The sequence below is a fragment of the Muscardinus avellanarius genome, assembly GCF_963383645.1.
Source record: "Muscardinus avellanarius genome assembly, chromosome: 11".
NCBI classification, from domain to species: Eukaryota; Metazoa; Chordata; class Mammalia; order Rodentia; family Gliridae; genus Muscardinus; species Muscardinus avellanarius.
Genome location: NC_137797.1, coordinates 80,843,125 through 80,867,536, shown reverse-complemented (window position 1 = coordinate 80,867,536; position 24,412 = coordinate 80,843,125). Strand labels below are relative to the sequence as shown.

General features: G+C 36.2%; 1 protein-coding gene and 1 pseudogene across 3 annotated transcripts in view; both read left to right on the top strand.

Annotated features, from left to right (window-relative positions):
- CNTN1 (contactin 1) overlaps positions 1-24,412 on the top strand; it is a gene marked incomplete at both ends in the record, with an annotated part of 193,938 nt that overhangs the window by 121,929 nt on the left and 47,597 nt on the right. For both annotated transcript variants that reach the window (XM_080705114.1, XM_080705115.1), the window contains 3 exons: positions 4,361-4,431; positions 7,356-7,590; positions 10,186-10,289. In XM_080705114.1, coding sequence (XP_080561240.1) covers positions 4,361-4,431; positions 7,356-7,590; positions 10,186-10,289 — 410 coding nt within the window. The remainder of the gene's footprint in view (positions 1-4,360; positions 4,432-7,355; positions 7,591-10,185; positions 10,290-24,412) is intronic.
- Positions 1,430-1,654, top strand: LOC308269910 (small integral membrane protein 15-like; annotated as a pseudogene). The gene has a single exon. The product of its transcript is annotated as a small integral membrane protein 15-like (transcript).

The following is a 24,412-nucleotide window of genomic DNA, read 5'->3' as shown; positions in this document are numbered from 1 at the left end:
CCAGAGTAAAAGAACTGATATTGCTTTATTCATATACACACTTCCAGTTAGAAGTGAAGTCTGCAAATCCAACAAGATACAGTGGTCCTTCCCTGTGGAGTTTCAAAGAGAGAAAAACAAAAGAGACACCACTGGACTTAGCAATTAAAAACATTTTTGTGATTGTTTTGAAGGAATGAAGGCATGTGATGAAATATAAGAAGTGGAAACAGATTGTGGGTTGTTCAGAAGTGATTACTGAGTGAAGTACAAGAGATAGTCATAAATCAGCTGTTCTACTCACTTCAGTGACAAAAGTGGGTGTGATGACTTAAGGATTAAGAGAAAGCAGTAGCAGTACTTCTGGAAAGTTCCCCGCAGAGAGCTTGCGGACTGCAGAGTCTCTCCTGAAGGATGATGTGAGAGGACAGGGGAAAGGAAGAACTGTGTCACTGAGGGGACAACATTTCAGAAGACATGTAGGAATTGAAAGTGAAAGCACAAGGGACAACTTTAGATTCTTTTGATTTCTCATATTTCCAGATACTTGGGAAAACCTTAGCCCATGTGGATACTAATGCATGGTGTCTTAACATTTATTTTGTAGAAAGAAGCACAAAACTGACACAACAGTGAGTTGTTAGAAATGTATAGGGTGTAGAAGTAAGAACTTTAAATGTTTACCAACAGATTATGTCAGATTCTTAAAATCATATTAAATGGAGGGATACCAAAACTAAATAGAAAAAAAAATGATGGAAAGTGTTATGGTGAAATATGTTGCAGTGTGTGAGGGGAGAAATAATTCCCCCGACACAACCACACAAACAGAAAAACAGAAAAAAACTGCGGGTTCTTGTCCTGAGCTAAGGATAAGTATATATAGCTCGAACACTTGCTGAAGATTTAAAGAAGTTTATAAAAAAGATAGAAATACAGAAGATAGTTACAGCCCCATGCCGGTGGTCCGAGCCAATTCAGCGCCCTCCAATATACAGCACGTGGACCAGACTTTTTATACTCATGGCCTCCATCTTGTTTGCATAAGTCAGATGTAGTAAACTTTCCTGTAAGGTACTTCCCCCAGCAAGGAGTGGGGAAGTGTCTCCTATCATGAAGGACAAGGTCAATATCCTCCCTAGACTATCATGTAGATCTGTCTTTAGAAAGAGGAAACCCTAGGCCTTCCTGCTTGAGGTGGCAGGCAGGGCCGGGAGGAGCCGCTCTGTTCCTGGGTGTGGGAGCCGCGGGCGAGCGGGTCTGCACTTGCGGTGCTCGGGATCTATGCGGCCTGTGCACGCTCACCCATTATATAGAATTTAAATCTCTTCGAAGTTGTACGGTAGAATTAAAGAAGACAAAAGCAGAGTCATCCGAAATTGTGATTGCCTCCCAGAACAAAATTAGAGATCATGACTCCAGCATAAGTTTTCCTAAGACTGTTACAAGGATGTTTGACATAAAGGCTTGGGCTGAGTATGTTGTGGAATGGGCTGCAAAGGACCCATAGGGCATCCTCACAACAGTTATTTTGGCCCTTACTCCACTGTTCCCAGCAAGTGCTGTACTGTCCTGGAAGTTGGCCAAGATGATTGAAGCCAGGGAGAAGGAGCAAAGGAAGAAACAAAAACGTCAAGAAAATATCGCAAAAGCTAAACGGCTAAAAAAGGACTGAAGGAATAGGTTCTGGAACCAGAGAAAAATCATTTGGAAAATTATGCAGTTTTGGAAGGACTCACTAAAGTTTCTTTGGATTCCATGATAGTTTCATTGAAATCTGACTGTATAGAAGAATCATGTTAGTTCTGACCTCAATACTGTAGTAACTTTTAGGCTTGGGTATACAAGTTTGTTATCTACCAGCAATTATTATAAATTAGCATTTATTATTGGTTGAGCACCCCTAATTTGAAAATCCCCAAACCAGTATGCTCCAGAATCCAAACTTGTAGCATACAGACATGATGCCACAAGTAGAAAATTCCACATCTGGCCTCCTGATGGGTCACCCCTGACAGTTGCACTAAAAATACTGTATAAAATTACCTTCAAGCTATAAGAAACAAAAAAAAAACCTTTATTTTTATGCTTGGATCCTATGCATAAGATATCCCGTTACATACATGCAGATATTCTAAAATCTGAAACAGTTTTGGTCTCAAGCATTTCAGACACAGGATATTCAACCTGTAGTTCTTTATAACTGATTCAGTTATTTGCCATGTTGCAGTTTATATACTAAGAGAACATTCCGTGGAGAGAAATGAATTCACATTATGAACTTTATTCATATAATGGCTTAAAGTAGGGTCCTTTTTGGATAAAGGGTGTTAAATGTAAATCAGATTTCCCCTCTTTGAGGTAAAATGTTTGCTTTGGCATAAAAGAGATACTGTATGTTAATCACATCTTGGATCATTATTTCTTGGATCATTTTTGGATTTCTGAAAGCAAATGATAATGAGTATATCTATTTTCTGCATTTTCCTGATTTTTAGCCTTTGGGACAACTTAATTATAGAGACATTCTGCATTTTTTAAACCTAATCTTATAAAGAATCTTATTATCTTGGTTATGTACAATACCACCTACTGGATATAACAATTTTTATACTTATATAAACACTACCATTTTCTTAGGGATAAGTTGTTGAGAAGAGTAACATGACATAAAGCTTGCAGTAAAAATGCTAAATGCTGTAACTTGGAACTAGTTTTTTCTTGTGTTAACTTGAACTGTGAAGTAGTTAAAAATGTCTTATCACATAATTTGATTATAATGATACACTTTCGATTTTACTCACATGATAGTGATGGCCTATACTTTTTCATCAGTTTGGAGGTAAAAATTTTAATTTCACATTTCTTTTTAGTTAACAGCTAAGTCAAAGTCATAATTTATGTGTTAAAGAAAGACCCAAACTTTGGGAAACTTTTGTTGGGCATAGTAATCATTGTGCAAATAGGATAAATTATGTCAAAATGATAATGTGCTATAATTAGAAGTACAGAGCTTTGAGTTAAATAGCATAACTGGAACATTTGACCATTAAATATGATTTTTCCAAAAGCATGGTCCAGTAATTGTGCCAGTATTGAGAATGGCCTAGGAAGATTTGAGAAAGCTCTGATTATTAATATATTTCAAAAATAATTGTGTCAAAATGGCGGCAGACCTGGAGAAAGAGAGGCTTGGCTTTGGTCAGGAAGCAAACAGCTATTGAAACTTAGATTGACTTAGTTACATGTAATTAGCAAGTCAATAGGAGAGAACTAGGCCTTTCTCTATCTAAAGACAGATCTACATGATAAGCCAGCTAAGATGGTAGGAGTCCACCTTCATGAAAGTAGACAACTCGCCACACCTTATTGGGGGAGGTACCTTACAGGGATGTTCACCAAGTCAGAATTACGTAAGCAAGATGGAGGTCATGGGTATAAAAAGTCCGGTCCACGTGTGATCCCTTTGGTGTATTCATTTTGAGCCACCCCTCCATGCCAGTCTGGTATGGAGCTGTATTTCTATTTTCTGTATTTCTATCCTTCTAATAAACTTCTTTAAATCTTCAGCAACTGTCCAAGCTATGCATATTTATTCTTCGCTTAGGACAAGAACCCACGGTTTATTTCTGTTTTTGGTTGTTTTGGGTTTTGTTATGGGTTGGGGGAAAGTGTGTCTGGGACCCTAGCCGGGGTCCCCTGGAACAGTTTCCCCACACCATACTCTCCCAATCTGTAACAGTAATTATATTCACTGCAGTATTTAATAGCTTTTCAATGTTTTCTGCACATCTGGTAATAAATTTTAAGTTGTAGTAATTGTCCAACAACTCTAATTTAAAAATGAAACATAAATTTGATACTTTTTTATAAAAAAAAGAAATAAAGAGGAAACCCTAGCTCTCCTCTATTGACTTGTTAATTACTTTTAGCTAGGTTAATTTACATTGGAATAGCTGCCTGCTTTTAGGCAGAAATCAAGTCATTTCTTTACCCAAGTCTGCCGCCATTTTGACACAATTATTTTTGAAATATATTAATAATCAGAGCTTTCTCAAATCTTCCTAGGCCATTCCCAATACTGGTACAGAAAGAAGTGGATTGGGTTCACTATGCTTTGCCGAGGAAAACAGCCATTTTCTATGGCACTAATTCAATTTTTATATTGGCAGTAAAATAGATTGCCAGTTACTGTGAGCCATTGTTATTATAATTAAGTGAACCATGTATGAACTTGTTTTTCCCAGTGAAAAAATAAATTAATGGTTTCTATGGTAATTAAGAACATTCTCATCAGAAAAAAAAATAGCCTCTACTTTTGTTTAAAATAACCTCTACTTTTGTTGTTGCATTTTTGTTTTCATTTGTTTGTATTTTTCAGCACCAAATGTGGCACCTTCAGATGTGGGAGGTGGAGGTGGAAGCAACAGAGAGCTGACAATAACATGGGCAGTAAGTACTAATAAGCTGCATATAAGCAGGCATGGCTGCACATACCTATAATCCCAATATATGAGGACCAGAGATGGAGGGTCAAAGGTTTGAAGCCAGTCTCAGCATCTTAGTAAGATCCTTAGAATCTATGTGACACCCCATTCTAAAAAGAATAAATAAGTAAACAGGGCTGGGGGTATAAATCAGAGGTAAAATATCCTATGTTCAACCCCCAGTTACCCTCCTCAAAAAAAGTCCCATGCATTACAGGTCACTCTTTCTCCACTGAATCATGAACTAATTTTTTTCCTAAAATAGATTGAAAACAAACAGAAATACTCAATGCATGATCAAGAATAAATAACTTTTTCCCCTTAAGTGCTTCTCAGATTTGATCTGGCTTATAGTGGCTTAGTGGGCAGTTTTTATACAAAATGCTAAAAAAGAATCCTGTCAGGGATCTACTAACCTAAAAGATTAAATATTCAGCTATTTAATTTCAGGGATACTTTGAGCTCATTGTGGTCTCCTAGCTCAACTATAATTTCGAACATTTTTCTCTGGGCATTCTAAATTCGAAAACTTCATTTACAAACTTTGTATCAAACCCCATCTTTTAAATTGGAGCCTCCTTCTTCACCCCAGTCTTACTCTTTTTACTAGTATAATCTATCCTAGTAGTTCAGTGTTAGAAGTCACCCAAGGAACTTGTTACTGAGGGACTCAGTAATCTTAATAAATTTTTATGACTCAAAGGGGAGTTCTGTATCAGACTAATGTTTGTGGATTTTTGAAGTGAGAGAGATATTAGGAGGGTGTGGGGAATATAGTTATGGTTTGACCTGTTAGGGTTTGGGGAGGGCCGACTGTTCCTTGGGACCTATGTTAGGCTCCCAAACATAATTCCCATAAAAACACAGGTTCTTGTCCAGATTCAGCACTGATATGCACTAGTCCAGACTCTTGCTGAATTTTTGAACGAATTTATTATTACATAGATTAAAAAAAAAAAAACAGGTTGTAAATGTTATGGCACCATTAGAAAGAGGGAACGCTAGAGCTTAGAGTAAGCGCTATGCCAGAGTGACAGAGTGGGATGACCTGAAACAAGTCACTGAAGGTTCCTGGACACAGAGTATCTTTAAAACCAGTCTTCTAACCTGCCTAGATCTCCTGCAGGTCATTTGATATGCAGATGACCTGCTCTGTCCCCAACCCAGATCCCCATGCCTTTTGTTATACTCCAAAATGTGTTAAATGTGTTAAATTCCTTATTTGGAGTCTGGGATTCCCCACATCCTTGGGGAAGTTTGCCTCTTTAAAAATGTAAAAAGGCCCTAGGCTTCTATTCTCTCACTTACCACCCTTGGTGTGTGGAGATCTATAACCCTTTCCTTGAAGCTCCTGGCTTCTTTTACTACCAAAGATATATTTTGAAAATTGGACATATTTCCCAATACTGGTACATTATTACATTTTGAAGCCTCTTCCCAATACTGGTACAGGGAAAGTTGCAGTAGCATAAATTTGTCTGAATAAGACATCTAATATTTGTCCAGGTAACATGTTGTTACGGTTGGGGGAACTGTTCCAGGGACACTTTTAGGCTCCTGGAAACTGTTCCAGTAGCCGCGGGTTCTTGTTCTAAACTAGATATAGATAAACATTAGTCCAAACTCTTGCTGAAAGCTTAAATGAGTTTATTATTACAAAGATGGAAATATAGAATATAGTTTACAAACCTATACAATCCCTACCCAGGATAGTATAGGGGGTTGGCTTGACTGGATACAGAGTATTTATAACCAGTCTTCTGACCCAGCTAGAACTGTCCTTTTTCTGGGACAGGACTTTTGATACAGAGATTCCTCCCTGGACCCCATGCCTTTTGTTATACTCCAAAATGTGTTAAGTTGCTTATGGGGAGTCTGGGATTCCCCCACATCTTAGAGGAAGTTCACTTCTCTTAGAAATGTAAAAAGACCCTAGGCTTTTCTTCTATTCTCTAGCTTAATTCCCCTTGGTGCCTGGAAATCTGCAGCCCATTCCTTGAAGCTTCTGCCTTCCTTACTACTGAAGATACATTTTGCAAATTGAAAATATTTCCCCAAATGCTGGTACATTAATACATTTTGATGCCTCTTCCCAATACTGGTACAATATTTCATATGAATTCATTTAGTCAGTCAGTATTTTTTGTGTTTAGTCACTGAAGACAATCAAGAAACACAATTTAGACTGAAAAGGATTTTTAGGATTGCAAAATAATTACAAATCTTATTCTTTACATGAAACAAATTGATTTATCCAATAATTGTATATTGAGCAAAGTTTGGCTTCACATAGTGTTATGTAGCCATAGTTTATATTTGGCAATTAAATAATTTTTAAGCAAGATTTAGAGAAATGCCTTTAGTTATTCTGAACCTCAAAATTATTTATTTCTAAGTTTTATTGTCAATGTAGTTCCCAAATGCAAACATTATAAAATATAAAAATTATGACATCTTACTCTTTTCCATAAGGCATGAATTTTGAAATCCCTGTGGTTATCTGCTTCGTTGTAAAGAAGGCCTTGTTAAAACATTCAGAATTAGAAATCCTTAAAAAATTAAAAATCAAGTTCTCAGAGAAAGGGCCAGAGAATCACTATTTTTAAAAGCTCAAGACAGTTTTGGAGGGAGTTATATGACATCTAGGAGAACATCATAGGCAGATGACTGAAAGTAGGAAGGCTTAGGACTAGAGCCCCAGGGTGTTCAGAGAATAGCGAGGATGACACTTGGTAAATGAGGTCATCAGATGCTTAAGCTCCTTCTGCTTTTGCATTTTCAATCTGTACTAACCTGTGCACTAAGTGTGTTTTTGCAAAAAGCATGCTTCCACCTGTATCTTTGTTTTAGCAGTGTTCTTTTCTAACTATATCACTAAAACCTATTCAGCCTTTGTCAAGAGAATACCACTACGGCAACAATTTCGGGTATATAGTGGCATTTAAACCATTTGATGGTGAAGAGTGGAAAAAAGTGACAGTTACTAATCCAGATACTGGCCGATATGTCCATAAAGATGAAACCATGAGCCCTTCCACTGCGTTTCAAGTGAAAGTCAAGGCCTTCAACAACAAGGGAGATGGACCATACAGCCTAATAGCAGTCATTAATTCAGCACAAGATGGTAGGTGAAAAAGATCTTCCAAATATGATAAAGGAGATTAAACTGAATCCTCTGGCTGGCATTTAATTTGCTTTTTTCAAGTCTTACTTATTATTTATAATACTTTATAATACTGTGTATTTAGAAGGGAGTTTTGTTTTGAGCCAAACTAAAATGTCAGTCTTTCTATGTAAATGACAAGAATGTTACTAAAACTTTTTCATCCTTTAGGTCATGTCCATAGTAGTTAGACAATCTCCACTGATATAGTTAAACTGGACTGCTGTTCCTTGCCTCTTTGATTACAATTTTGATTATAGAAACTCCATATTTGATTGAAATTTCATTATGTCTATATCTTCATAAAGTCTACTACCTAAAATTCTATGCATTTCTTATAAAATTACCCCAAATTTTAATCCCAAATTTAGAATTTTGTCAGAAAATCAGTTGAAATATTTTCTTTTAAAAATAAAACTTTGTTTTTGAGCCATTTATGAATAAAAAACAATAGTGATATTGACATTCTGTTTTTTTAGAAATTTTAAACTGAACATGATCATAGAGGCCTATCTAATCTACATTAAATGTTACATACAGTTTTAGATTAAACATAATTACATTACTTTATATGATTTCCTATTTAGGTTACTTAGCTTTTCATTATTTATATTTATATTTTTAAAAAGATAAAATCTTCACTTATGTTTCCTGATTAATGCACATTGTATAATTAATTAATGACTAGAAAAGCAAATAGATTTCATTGCCTTCTGATCTAACACTTACCATTATCCAAGCTTCTTTTAGCCCACATTTGAGAAACTTCTATCCCTAGAGGAAAAGGTTCTATGTTACATTTTACCAAATTTGTATTATTTTTAGCTCAAAATACATGAAGCTATCCCTTAGAACTCAACAGAATTTCTCACCTGTGTTCTTATTAGCTTTAGACTTATTAGCTTTAATGTTTTTTTTTAAATTTAATATGTATTTAAACCACCTGACAATTTGTGTATTTCATATAAATAAACATGTCTTTTACTATATATATGCACATATATAGCAATCCTTATTTATCTCTCTCTCTATATATATATGATAACATCATGTTGCATATTTTAAATATACACAAAAATTATTTTAAAATACAAACATAATCTGGGCATGATAGTGCATGCCTGTAATCCCAGTACTTGATGAGCAAAGAGAGGAGGATGGCAAGTTTGAGGCTAGCCTCAGCAACTTAGCAAGGCTCTCAACAACTTAGTAAGACATTGTTTCAAAAGAGAAATAAAAAGGACCGGGGTGAATCTCAGGGGTAGAATGTCCCTGGGTTCAACTCTCAGTATCATTAAAAAAAGATTATAGACAACATGAAAGTCAATCCCATGAGTCTTTTAGATGAGTATACACCTTGGAAGAATAAAAAGTAAAAATAATTGGTTTATAATCAAACAATGTAAAATTCCTGATGACAAATCTTACATTCTCTATGCCTATACTTATTCACCAGAAATGTGATAACTTGACTCAATTATAATAATTTGAAAAACATGACTATGTATCCCAGAGAAAATCAAAGTTAAAGGTATTTTACAAGTTATCTTTTTATTCAGTATAATTTTTTACTACTTTATTTGATGGTCTCAGGCAGAAGGCCATGCTTGCCATCTATTCAGTCATGACCATTTAATTATATTTCTTTCCTAAGTATTTCATGAGCCTCATAAAAGTTGCATGTGCTGAAACTTGTATAAGTTGTTAATCTTTTCTTCTATTGCTAAGAAATCAATTATACTGCTACATGTTTACCTTGATTCAGAAAGGCAACAGTGTTCATGTGTAGAACATTTTTTAACAGTAAGCAGGATTATAGCTTTTTAATGAAATGTGATAAAAACATCACCCCTGCTTAAAAGTTTCCTTGTGTAAATTTCATAAAGGATGTAAATTACTCCCCCCCACAACAGAGGCCTTTTTGATACATATTTGACTTGATGCCCAGTTGTAAGATTAGACACATAAAAGATTTCCTGAGCTCTAGAAACAGTGGATGTCACAACTTGTTTCAAAAGACCTTAAACTTTGTTTTATTAATCTCAGCTTGAACATAAAAGAGGGAAGTCTTGTTTACAATATGGCTGTGAATCATTTGCTCATATTAATAGCAAGTAAGAAAATTAATTATAATAAATAGTTTCCTATAAAAACATCAGGGATTTTTTTTTACATTTGGTAAACTAGAATTGATAAACTAAATATAATTTTAATTCACATTAATAAAATTTCTTAAAAATATTGGTTGGGAAAATTTTAAAAAGCAGTATAATGTTTGTCCACGTATATATAGAAATCATGATGAAGCTTCCTATATTTTGTAAAGGTACGAGGGTATATATGTATCTGCATTAACAATTGTATATATGAATGTGTATTTGCATGTATCACTGGTGATCATGAAATAAAATAATAATAAAATAAGATGAAATTTTTAAATTTATTTTACTTTAGAAATATTAAATTGTAGTTCTAATTCATTCATATAAAAAAGTTTTATTCAGATTTATTTGTATAAGCATCTAACTAAAATACAATGTTCTCATCAAATTTCAGCTCCCAGTGAAACACCCACAGAAGTAGGTGTAAAAGTCTTATCGTCTTCTGAGATATCAGTTCATTGGAAGCATGTGTTAGAAAAAATAGTGGAAAGCTATCAGGTGAGTTCAATTTTTGTCAAATAAAATGTATTTATTCATAAATTGAATATAATTTTTAATTGTGTTTTATTTCTTAGCGCCACATGTTCCTTTAATTGGTGTGACAATACTAAATTATACTACTATATTTAGTGTTTGGGGTATTTATAAGCTAATTGTTACAAGTAAGACAGGTACTACCTTGAATCTAGGAGTGGTGAGCATGCTTGTAATGCCAGCACTTGGGTGGTTGAGATGGGAGAATTGTGGTTTGTGGACAGCCTCAGCTACTTAGTGAGGCCCTTTGCAACTTAGCGAGACCCTGTTTCAAAAAAAATTAAAAAGAATAAAAAATTAGGGCTGAGAGTGTAGCTCAGGGGTACGATGCCCCTGGGTTTCATCCTCAGCATCATAAATAAATAAATAAATAAATAAATAAATAAATAAATAATAGGTACTACCCTGATTTGATTATTATATATCATATGCATGTGTTGAATTACCACAATGTACTATATGAAGAAATGAAAATATTATAAATAATATGTCTCCAGGAAAAAAGAGAGAAAGAGAAAGGAGTAACATAGAGTTTCCTGTCTTGTCTAGGAACAGTGTAAAGAGAACTGTATTTTGGCAAACCACTAGCCAAAATAAAAACTAAGGTAATAATACTCATGGTTATCCAAAATATTTTACAAAGATATTCTAATATAATGCTAGTAAATCACAAGATTTTTGAAAAGCATTTTGGTAATGTGTATCAGCATCCTTAACATGGTCATCTTGTTTCACTTCAAAAAGTTACTTCAAAAAAGACTTTTTTTTTTTTTTTTTTTTTTTGCAGTACTGGGGCTTGAACCCAGGGGCATTCTACCTTTGAGCTACTCTCCCAGCCCTATTTTTTATTCTTTATTTTGAAACAACGTCTCACTGAGTTGCAGAGGGCCTCTCTAAGTAGCTGAGTCTGTCCGCAAACTGTGATCCTCCAGTCTCAGTCTCCCAAGTACCATAATTAAAAGCATGTGCCACCACACCCAGCTTCAGAAAGGACCATTATACATATGCCAAATGCATCTCAGAATGCTATCCACAAATACAGAAAACTGGAACCAAATATCCCAAAGAAAACTTCTCATTAGCCACGTCTTGGTAGAAGTTAACCAGGTAGAAAGAGGAGGGCCTATGTTCTTAGTCAAGGGAGTGAGAACTGGAAACAGGAATCTAGAAAGATAGTTGGGTCTTTAGCCCAGGGCTAATGCAATTTAGACTCGATTATGTAGGAAAAGTTAACAAAGAAATCATCCACCTTTAATATGAATAAATGGATACCAAAGAGACTTGACAACTTAGAGGAAACTAGAAATGAAAGGTGCAGACTAGAAATACTTATATTCATAATTTTCCAACCTGACAATTACATTTAATATAAAAGAAGTAGGGGAGGGAGAGGGAGAGGGAGAGGGAGAGGGAGAGAGAGAGAGATATCGAGAGAGAGAGAGAGAGAGAGAGAGAGAGAGAGAGAGAGAGAGAGAGAGAGAGATTCACTAGATGTTACAAATCCTAAGAAATAATCCCATGGTATCTTTGGGAGGAGACAACAGTATTTGGTGCTAAAGGGCCAAATTCTGGATCACAAGAATTTTTGTTCTTTGAAAAACTAAGAAAGAATATAATTTTATATATAAATAATCTCCTTGACTTAAATATGCATTTTACTTTATTAAGAACATGTTAGAGGCTGGGCATGGTGGCACATGCTTGTAATCTTAGCATTTGGGAGGCTGAGACAGGAGGATCATGGTTGGCAGAAAGCCTCATCTATTTCTTACTGAGGCCCTTTGCAACTCAGTGGGACCCTTTTTACAAAAAATAAAATAGGGCTGGAGATATAGCTCAGAGGTAGAACGCCCCTGGGTTCCATTCCCAGTACTGAAAAAGAAAAAAAAAAAAGAACATGCATATGCTAGAGTGTCTTGCCTTATAATTTCCACCAAGCAGTACACAAAGGAAATATGAAGTTGAGAGGCTACACAGTGACACCAGTGAGTCAGACAATAATCAGAATACAAGCTTCTTTGGGAAGTAAAATCTCAGTTAAGAATTCTCAAGTAGCAAAAAAAAAAAAAAAAAAAAAAAAACCTTTAGCAAATAAAAATTTTTGAAATGATAATTTTAAGAGAAAAGATTATGCTGTGGAGGAATTTGGTTTTATAGATTTCTGATGTTTTCAACATAGTATTAAGTAGAAAGTTATGATCTTTGTTCCTGAGCAGACATAGGTTTTTATCTTGGCTCTGTCACTCAGAGATTTTATGAAAGATTTATTTGAATTTTCTTAGTTTCCTCACCTAAAAAATCAAGATAGTCACTACTGGGATTGTTGTATGAGAGAAATTAAGTAACCCATATTTAATCTGTTTCTTGTCCTAAGCTGTTCTGTATCTGAAATGACCCCCAAAGCTAATAGGTTTAGAAGGTGGTCCCCAAAGCAACCAGCTTCAGAAGTGGGGCATGGCTGGAAGAAGTAGATCACTAGGAGCGTGGCCTAGAGGACTCTGTCTGTCTGTAGCTGCCTCTTGTCTCTGTCTCTGCTTCAAGCTGCCATAAGCTGAGCATCTTTCCTCTGCTGTGCCCTGCCCACACCATGTTTCCATCTTGGAGTTGGCTGGGCATGGACTGGAACTTTAGCCCAAATCTTTCTTCTGTTATGTTTTTCTTCTCAGGTATTTTCTTCAAAGCCACAGAAAGATGACTAACACATATGCCTTTAGGCATTTGAAGACAATGATGATGATGACAATGTGGAAGATGATTATGGTGATAAGGACTATAGCAGTTGTTGAGTCCTTTGTATACTAAACACTTAAGTTCATTGTATTAAATCCACACAGCCTTAGAAAATAGCCACGTTTTCTTTTTTCAAGATGAAGATCTTGAGGCTTACCCACATTTGTCTGAGTAATAATTACCATAATTAGATTTTAATCTAAGTCTTGCATCTCCAGAGCAAGGACAATTAAAAGTGCTGGAAGTAGATCATGCACTTATTAATTTTATTCATTCATTCTTAAAATCCTTTTTAGTCTGTTACACAGACCCTTAAATATCAAAGAGATAAGCATTAAAACTCAAAAGAGAAAAACCAGTATTACTTCTTTCTTCCAAATGATCCTATGGATGTATTGGGGGAGTTTTTTGGCTGACTATATTATGGTTATAGTTTTTATTTTCAAATATGGAAAAAGACAATTGTTTAACAAAATAGAGATAATCATGAAAACCAATACCCCACTGCACTTCCAAGGAAAATACGTTAGATATAAGTTATAAAACATACATACGAAAAAGCATCACATTAAAAAAAATATGAAGTACAATAGAAAGGCCAGGAAGCGCTAAGTTTTGTGTGATCAATACCATCTGAAGGCTGATTTATTGATCATTCAGATGAGTGTTGCAGGGAATGGATCTAAATATAATCTTTCCTTTGTGATTTTTTTTTTTGGTGTGTGTGTGTGTCTGTGTGTGTGTGTGTGTGTCTGTGTGTGTGGGGGGGTACTGGGGATAAAACCCTTCTACCTCTGGGCTATACTCCCAGACCTATTTTATATTTTATTTGGAAACAGAGTCTCTTAAGCCAGCATGGCTGGCTTCTAACTGGTGTGATCCTCCTGTCTCAGCCTCCCAAGTGCGGGAATTACAAGCGTGCACCACCATGTCCGGCTTTCCTTTGTGATTTTAAAGTGTAACATCATAGAAAGTTTAAATGTCACTGGCTCTTTTCCTCTTGTCCATTGGAAATTTCCCCACTTTCAATATTAATACCCACTGAGTTTTTCTGTAGTATAATAGTATAGGTGAGTTAGATGAACACAAAAGGTTCTTACTAAAGGAATTTTAGTAACTTAGACCAAAGAATCCACAAAAGACTTAGTTTGCTCACTCAACGGGTAAAATATTCATTTAATTGGTTTAATAAAAATAAGCAAAATAGTTTATCATAATTAATAAATGCAAAAACTCTTATCAGCTGAATTGGAGATCAACATAGATGACTGCATATTCTAAATATTCTACTCAAGTGTTTTTGTAGGATAAATTATTGTGGTGCGTATTCACTGATGTTAATGAGGTCTTAATTTTTTTTTTTTTTTGAAGAAGACATCTGTCTTAGTCTGTATCTTTCAGAGCCTCACATAAAGGTGAGGGAAAGGATAGCTGTTTTATTATTGCTCATTTATTTTACACATGATACAGGTAGAAGGAAAGGACAAAGTGAACAGGAAAGGGGAGAACGCAGATACAAGTTGCTTTATCTTGTTGGCAGCTACTTTGAACAACCAGGACTCCATCCCTGGAGATCTTCAAGGAATTTGATAAAGGTGGCTCAGAACTGCCCAGGATGAAAGGGGAGGTATTCGTCTATGGCTTCTCCCACTGGTTGGGAGACCTCAGAAGTGTTGTCATTCCTCTCTTGTGGGCATGCTTCACCCAGCAGTGAAGGTTAACCCTGACAGGGGGTATGATGTTAGTGCCTCTGGCAGAGGTGAAATGTTAGTTTGTGTATTTGTGAGAAGCTGCTTGAAGCCTGCCTAGGACTAATCTCTGTACAGGGGCTGAAATAAAAGAAAACTTTGAGTAGCTCTCAAGAGGTATACAAGTACATATTTTGAATGATTTATATTATTAATACTGATACACCTAGAATGTGTTAATGCTTGAATTAGTCTGGGATCTGAGTAAAGTTATTACGTAACATCCATTTAGATGTCAAGCCTTTTTGTGTAAATCGCTTTTTTCCCACTTAATTGCCATATTTGAGATTTTTCTAAAGACTGCTTTACATCCTTAGTAGAGAAATATTCATTTGTCAGAAATTATTTTTTCAGATAAATGAGGCTTATAATTTAAAGTAGGAAACTTGGAAATGGAAATGTCATATAAAAGTTTATATAAGTAGCAAATGACAAAATGGAATGAGCCGTTTTTCAGAAGTATTAAGCATTGTCAAGCTTTTTTTTTTTTTTTTGGTAGTACTGAGAGTGGAACCCAGAGGCTTCTCTGGGCTATACTCTCAGACCTATTTTATATTTTATTTGGAAATAGGGTCTCACTAAGTTCCTGAGAGCCTCACTAAGTACCTGAGGCTGGCCTCGAACCTGTATAATCTTCCTGTCTCAGTCTCCCAAGCGATGGGATTACAAGAGTGCACCACCACACTGGCCAAGCACTTTTTAACTGGTAGCACCCATTACTTTTTATTCTTGTCCTCTGGAGGAAATTAGATTAAAGGGCTTTTCTTACAAATTTCTCATATTTTTTCTAAGAAGGAATATAATAATTCCTTCTTAGATAATAATCTTTGTATGAAAGTAATATTATTGTGACTCATAAATTTATTGAAAATATGATTATTTCTTTTTAAAATAGGAATTAGACATTTTTTTCCTGAGACTCTCTTTTATCTTCTGAATACTTTAATAAAGAATACATTTTCTTGTAGCAAAATCAAACATTTCAATCTAATGATGATATTAACAGTTATACTTGAACTTAACCATTTTGATTAATTGCTTTATTTCTAAATAAGATCTGTGAAAGCAAAGAAAACAGTTGCTTAGTTCTCTACTATATTCTCAGCACAGGAACAGGTGCAATATGTGTATCCAATGAATGTTTGTCAATGAATGAATGTGTATCACAGATAAACCAGTCCTATGTACATTCTTCAATGCCTGATTTTTATATATAATATGAGCAAAAACAACATATACCTGCTCTCACAGGGTCAATAATCTAGTAGGAATGTAGAGAGACAAGTAAGAAGGCAATTCCATAATGGTTTAATGTTTAGCATTAGACATGGGATCTATGGGAATTTTACCAACATACAAAGTCAAATGCCATAGCATTAAATAGGAATAAACATACCAATCAGGAAGGCAAGTATTATATGTTTTACCTCATATATGGAATTTAGAGAAAAAAGACGATGTGAATGAATGGAGTCTCTTAGTGAAGAATAAGAGAAGAGGGAATGTGGAAGGAGAAGGGCCAATACTGGGAGGTAGAAATGATCCTAATATATATTTGTACAAATATGACACAGTGAAATATATTATTCTGTATAACTAATATGTACTAATAAAAACTTAACTTATAGCCAGGCATGATGGCATGTGCTTGTAATCCCAGTACTTGGGAAACTGAGGAGAATCACAGATTGGAGGTCAGCCTTAGCAATTTAGTGAAACTCTGTTTCCAAATTTAAAAATAAATAAATTAAAAGGAATGGAGGTGTAGCTCAGAGCTAGAATGCCCCTGGGTTCAATCCCCAGTACCACACACACACACAAGAAAACAAACAAATAAACAACAATATATTTTTATGAAAATATACCATTTGTTGCTCCTGCCTATGAATATGAATTTATGAAGTTGGGCATGGTGGTGCACGCTTGTAATACCAGCATTTGGGAGGCTGAGACAGGAGGATCACAGTTTGCGGACAGCCTCAGCTATTTAGTGAGGCCCTTTGCAAGTCAGTGAGATCCTGTTTCAAAACAAAGAATAAAAACCACAGCTGGCGGTGTAGCTCAGAGGTAGAATGCCCCTGGGTTCTACCCCCAGTACCACAAAGAAAGAAAGAAAGAAAGAAAGAAAGAAAGAAAGAAAGAAAGAAAGAAAGAAAGAAAGAAAGAAAGAAAGAAAGAAAGAAAGAAAGAATTTATGGTCTGCTGTTAATAAAGTGTGGCCCTGTTTTATTTATTTAATTCCCTCATTTTCTGGTAATGATAATCCATTCCATTAATTCGTTGAGACTTCTTGGTCTCTCTAGCTACTAACAAGAGCATTCCATTTGTCCTGGCTCTTCACTATAGGTCACTTCCCTTATTCCCAAGGATTTTATCACTTATTATTGTGTGTTTCTCACCACAATGACAAACTCAGCCTGAGGATCACGATGCACCAGCGCAGCACTATCATCTACTTACAAAATCACTCTAAGTTCATAGTCAGCAAATAATTTAGGTTAAAAAGTATAGTGCCGTGTTTTACATAGATCTATTACTATTTATCTTAGGATTCTTAGAAAACATAAATCATAGGTAAGCACGTGCTTTAGGAAAGACAGATTATGAGATCAAAGCATTTCCTTTATGAGGGTTGCATGTACATGTGAAAATGTCACACCATGTTCACATTCCAAAGTAAGGAAATCAGGAAGTATTTGGCATACTTCATAATCCTTTCTGCTGTCAAATTACAATGGGGTAGCTAAGTCACTACTTCAGTTGATCACAGATATTAATGGAGACTGTGAATACATATCTTTGCCAGAGTGAGATAAAGGAGTTGGTCATATAGGATATAGTTACAAATGGTCAACTAAGGAAGTCTTTGTTTTTTCTTTCCTTTTGTTTTGCCATATGCCTCATGGAATTTTGAATGAGATGACACAAAATTCTCTCACTTTAATTACTGATTTTAATAAAACGTATCATCAAAAATTTCCCCATGATATTAATCTAATCCAAACTTTATAAATTTGGCTATATTAAATTTATAATTTGGCTATATTTAAATTATAAATGTGGCTATAATGGAATGGCATTTTAAAATGTGATTTGCATCTCAGTCAATAAGAATAACTATATATGCAATGGAATTTTACTCAGCTATAAAAAAGAAACACAATATGTCATTTTCAGGGAAATGAACAGCTAGTCATAGAAGGTGAAAGGTCATATATTTTTACTCATGTGGAATCTATAGAGAAACTTGGAAAAATAAATGATAGAAGATAAATGAGGGGAGACACTAGTAGAATAATGGAAGGAAATTTGCAGAGGGAGGTGATGAGGAGAAAGAGATCTGATGATAAAAATAATTCAAATAATACTGTTCAGGAATGAAGTTATCTGTATCAATGTAAATATTATATAACTACAGGGAGGCGAGCTGTGGGGAGGGACTGAAGGGACACATGCATAAATGCTGTGTGCACATATGTTTCTATCACTCTGAACCTCACTATGATGTCACTTGGGGTACAACTCAGAGGTAGAATGACCCTTGGTTCAATCCCCAGCATCACAAAATAATAACAATCATTCAAGAGCCTCATGAACTTCAGCTTTAATTTTTATAAGTTGGGGTAGGTTCTACCATCACAGATTTGCTGAGAAGATATTGAATGTGGATGATCCAAATATAGTGTCTGGCCTTTCATTGGAACATAAATGTTCATTTTATTTCTCTTCTACTTATAAAGGAAGAGGCCTTATGTATTATCTAGTTCAAATGTCCACTTAGAGGGAGGCCATCTTTCTCTGCCCAGATGACTGTAGTCGCTGCCTGAGCACTTCCAGTGCTGAGAAACGCTTGCCTTCACAAGGAGACTCTCACTGTATCCAGAGGACTAGGGGCTTCTCTGCCAACTGAGGTCCATGTTTTCAACCAGTTGGTGCAATTCCACCTCCTGATCATTCTTCTGGTCAGATGATAGAAATGCCAAGGAGACTGCATTAAAATCATTAGAAGAAAATTACACTTACATATTCTAGGCCACATAATGACTCTTTTGCTCCAACAAGGTCGTGTTCCTCTTAAGTTTCTTTATTAGTTGGATTGTAACAAGTTTGAAACCAGATAAATAAAAATAAAACAAAATGACAAATATTGTGGCACATATTTTTTTAAAAATTTTATTTTATTGGTACACTATAATCTAACATCATGATGATAACATAATTCTCACAGTACATGGTGCCCTTCCCCTTCTCCACTTCCCCCTTCTCCCTCCCTCCCAATACTGAGTGTCCAGGTTAAAAATGTTATATTCACAGTTAAACACATATTTGAATGTAGTTTTTCCATTAATTAACCTCAGCCTTATTTCTCTCATACTCCTTCTTTATGGCTTTGCTGAGGTGTTCCCACCATTATCTCGAGTCCTTCTGGTATCCCTAATAATTTCTAGCTTGAGCATATTAGAGAAAACTTATGTCCCTTCTCTTTCTGTGCTTGGCTAATCTTACTTATAATGTTCTCGAGGTCTTTCCATCTTCTTATGAATGACATGAGTTTGTTCTCCTTTGTTGCTGAAGTAGAATTCCATTTTCTGTATTACCCATAATTTTTCATCTGTTGATGGAGACCTAGATTGGCTCCATATTTTGGTTATTACAAATTGTGCTGCTATGAAATGGGTATGCATATGTTACTGTAGTTCTCTGATTTCAACCCTTCTGGAAAGATACCCAGGAGTGGTATAGCCAGATCATATGGTGAATTCATTCATAGTTTTCTAAGAAATATACACACTGATCTCCATAGCGGCTGAACTAGTTTGCACTCCCATCAACAACATAAAAGAGTTCCTATTTCCCCACATCCTTGCCAGCATTGTTGTTATTTGGCTTCTAATATTTGCCACTCTGATTGGGGTTTGATTAAATCTCAGTATAGTTTTAATTTGCACTTTCCTGGTGGCTAATGACGTTGAACATTTTTTTCATGTATCTATTGGCCATTTGTATATCTTTTGTGAAGTGTCTATTCAATTCAGCTGCCCATTTCTTAACTGGGTTGTTTGTTTTGCTAGTGGAGAGTCTTTTGAGCTCTTTATATATTCTGGATATTAGCCCTCTATCAGAGTGATAGCTGGTAGATCTCACATTCTCTAGGATTTCTCTTTTGATCCTTGATGGCTTCCTTTGATGGACAGAAACTTTTTAGTTTGATGCATCCCACTTGTTAATTCTTGTTTTAATTTCCTGTGCTTTGGAGGTCTTGGTGAGGAAGTTACCGCCTGTGCCAATAAATTGGAGTATTGAACCTAAGTCCTCCTCTAATAGCTTCACAGTCTCTGGTCTGATTTCCAGGTCATTGTACAGTGAGAGGTAAGGATTTAGTTCCATTTTTCTACAAATAGATAGCCAGTTCTCCCAGGACCATTTGTTGAAAAGGCTGTCTTTTCTCCAGCATATGAATTTAGCCCCTTTATCGAAGATCAATTGACAATAAGTTTGTGGGTTTGTTTCTGTATCTTCTATTCTGTTCCATTGGTCTGTGTGCTTGTTATTGTGCCAATACCATGCTATATTAACTACTCTTGCTTTGTAGTATATTTTGAAGTCAGGGATCGTGATGCCTCCTGCATGGTTCTTATTGCTGAGAATTGCTTTAGCTATTCTGGGTCTTTTCTTTCTTCATATGAAATTCATGACTGATTTTTCTAGGTCTATGAAGAATGTCATTGGTATTTTGATAGGAATTGCATGGAATCTGTAGATCACTTTTTGTAGAATAACCATTTTGATTATATTTATTCTGCCTATCCATGAGCAAGGGAGATATTTCCATCTTCCAAGGTCTTCTGATCTTACCTACTAATTATTCAATAGTATATCATTCAATCTCCTTGTATTTAAATAGTTTCTTTTGGTCTTCCTGTTGTTGATTTCTACTTTCATTCTCTTGTGATCTGAAAAGATGCAGAGAATTATATTACATCTGAATTTTCTGGTGCTTGCGGTTTAGCTTAAAGTCTGTTTTATTGGATATTAACATTGCCACCCCAGCTCACTTTTTATCTCCATTAGCATGATATATCATTTTCCATCCTTTCACTTTTAGTCTATGAATATTTTGGCAGTAAGGTGAGTTTCTTGCAAGCAGCATATATTTTAATTATGTTTTTAAATCCACATTGCCAGTGTATGTCTTTTTGTTTGTTTGTTTTTGGTACTGGGGGTGGAACCCAGGGGCTTTTCTACCTCTGGGCTGTCCTCCCAGACCTATTTTATATTTTATTTGGAAACAGGATCTCAATAAGATGCTGAGAGTCTCACTAAGTAGCTGAGGCTGGCTTTGAACATGTGCGACCCTTCTGTCTCAGCCACCCAAGTGCTGGAATTACAAATGTGTGCCACCATGCCCAGCAGTCTATGTCTTTTAATTGGTGAATTAAGGTTTTTGATGTTCAGTGTTATTAATATATGATTTTGTTTCCTGTCATTTTGTGTTCTATATTGTTTGCTGTAATGTTATTTATTCTTTGCTTCACTGATCAAATTCATCTCTTCTCTGATTATGAAATTTACTTTTTTCTTCTTTATGATTTACTTTTTAAGTATTTTATCTAGTGTTGGCTTAGTATTCATGAATTTTTTGAGATTCTGCTTATCTTGAAACATTTTTATTTCTCCATCAATTTTGAATAATAACCTTGCTGAATATAGCAGTTTGGGTTGGAAGTTGTTTTCTTCCAGGGTCTGGATTACTTCATACTAGTCTCTCTTGGCATGCATGTCTTGGGTTGTAAAGTCTGAAGTGATTTTTATTGTTTTGTCCCTGAATGCCACTTGTTTTTTTGTTCTCCCTGATTTTAAGTTTCTTTCCTTAGCCTCTATGTTGGTTATTTTGATTATTACATGGCATGGGGAGGTCTTTCTTTGGTCTTGTCTTAATGGTGTTCTGTGTGTCTCCTAAATGTGTATTTCCAAGTCTTTTTTTTTTTTTTTTTGGTGGTACTGGGGTTCCTGGAAGCCCTTCTACCTCGGGGCTACACTCCCAGACCTATTTTTACATTTTGATTTTGGAAACAGGGTCTCCTAAGCCAGCGCACGGCTGGCTTCGAACCTGCGCGATCCTCCTGTCTCCGCCTCCCAAGCGTGGGGATTACAAGCGTGCGCTACCATGCCCGGCTTCCAAGTCTTTTTTTATGTTTGAAAATTTCTTTGAATTATATCTCTGAAGAAATTATGGATACCCTTGGTCTTTGCCTCTATCCCTCCTTCAATCCCTTTTATTAAAAATTCTTTGAAATTATTTCTCTGAAGAAATTATGGATACCCTTGGTCTTTGGCTCTATCCCTCCTTCAATCCCTTTTATCCATAAGTTAGGATGTTTCAATTTGTCCCATAGTTGTTGGATGTTAAGGTTCTATTGTTGTAATGTTTTCTGTATACTGCTGTCTGTGCTTTTAGTTTTTAATGAACGTCTTCTATCACTGATAGTCTGTTTTCCATTTCAGGTAAACTTTCAGAATTTCTTTCTATTGCTGTCTTCATTTCATTTATTGACTCTTTCATTTTATTCTAGGCCTCTTTCTGATTCTTCCTTAATGTGTCAATATTCTCTTTCACTTCCTTTATACTTACTGTGAGGCCTTTCATCATACTGAAGATCAGGATTCAGAATTCTCCTTCTTGCATATCTTGTAGGTCAGTATTCATGATTTCCCTTGTTTTCTCACTGCTCCACATTCTCATATTTTCAAAATTCTTGGATTTGTCCTTCTCTTGTCTTGGCATCTGCTTTCTTTTTATTTGTGAGTCTGTGGATAACCTGATCCAATCTTAGCAGTAGGGATTTGATGTATCAGCAGATTTATGCACATGTAAATACTGATTTTTTCAATTGTGAGTGTTAGGTTAGGGTAAGAAGGCAGAGTGATGGGTACAGGATTAGGGTAAAATAGAGGACATGATTAAATTGAGTAAGAATTTAAGTATAATAAAGTAGTGTCTGGCTGAGAATGAGAGATGGTGATATATTGAGATTCTTATAGTTATTATAGAGTATTTAGATATGGAGATATGAAATAGCTTGAGTGTAAAACAAGGAGATGCAGTCAGGGAGTAAAGGTTTTGAGAGAATAATAGATAGTATAGAGTGCAAATCTTGTAAAAGGAATAGGGGAGTGAGCAAACAAACATGAATATAATAACAAAATTAGCAACAAAAACTAACACTTGTAAGAATAAATCAAAGACAAAAAAACAATTAAAAAAAAGCAGTACTGCCAGGCGTGGTGGCGCACGCTTGTAATCCCTGTGCTTGGGAGGCAGAAACAGGAGGATTTCTCAGGTTCTAAGCCAGCTGCTCTGGCTTAAGAGAACCTGTTTCCAAATAAACATATAAAAATAGGTGTCTGGGAGTGTAGCCTGGAGGTAGAAGGGTTTCCAGGAACCCCAGTACCACCACAAAAAAAAAAAAAAGCAGTACTGCTAATTAACATATACAGGGCTCATAAAATGTCAATTCACTGTAGTAGGTTCTGGAATATGTTCCAATATCTCTCATTTGCTCCGTAACCTATTGTCAGCTTTTGGACCTACTTTATAAGTGTTTGTGCCCCTCTCTTGCCTCTGACAGTTTTGTGCTTAGGTGTCAAGGTGTCAGTTGTCACTTTAAATTAGTTTTGTGTGGGTGCAGGATTCTGAGTTTCCCATTCTAGGTTCTGCACTCTCTGGCCCTGCCTTGAGACCCTGGGCTCCATGGTCTCAGGTCCTTGGCTCTGTGCCTCCAGCCCTGGGATCCAAGTTCTCCGGCTCTGCACACCCTGCTCTCCACCATAGGCTCTGCCATCTCAGGCCCTGTACTCCGTGCTCTTTGTCCCTGGGCTTCGCACTCTCTTCCCTAGGCTCTAAGATCTCTGGCCCTGTGCTCTGTGTTTTCAGGCCCCTAGTTCTGCACTTTTTGGGCCTGGGCTCTGCACTTTCTGCTTGTGGGTTCTATGCTTTCTAGGCCTGGTTTCTGAGCTTTCAAAGTCTCAGCTGTGCACCTTCTGGCTCTGGACCTGTACCTCCCTACATGCATTAGTGGAGGGTGTCCATTGTAATCTTGGAGCAACCCCCTGTGACCCTGTGTCAGTACTGCGCCCTGGGCACTATGGGCCTTTCCTTCTCAAAGGTGAGCCACCAGTTCTTAGGTTAAGGTGGAGGAGCTGGAGTGATGGGTACAGGATTAGGGTAAAGTAGAGGTCTCTGTGGTCCCTGTGGCTTCTCTGGGCAGTTGTCTGCTGAGGAGCTCAATTACCTACTGTCCTAGGGCCCATGTCTCTGGAGGGCACAGTGCACTGCTGCAGGTGCTGACTTCTGGTGAGTGCATAGGCTTTTGGATCTTTTCCTCCATCCCTGAAGTGTGATGCTTGTGCTTAAGATGTTAGAGCTGTGCCGCCGCTGTCTCACTTCAAGTTCTTCGTTTACTTGCCTGAATTTATTGGGGCTGTGGAGCCAGCAGGAGCAGCTCTGCCTGGTGGCCTGAGATGGCACCACTGCCACTCCAGGTCAGTCATGCACTCAGGCTCTTTGCTGTGACTCTTGCGAGCTGAGTTTTGGATATTCTTCCACCG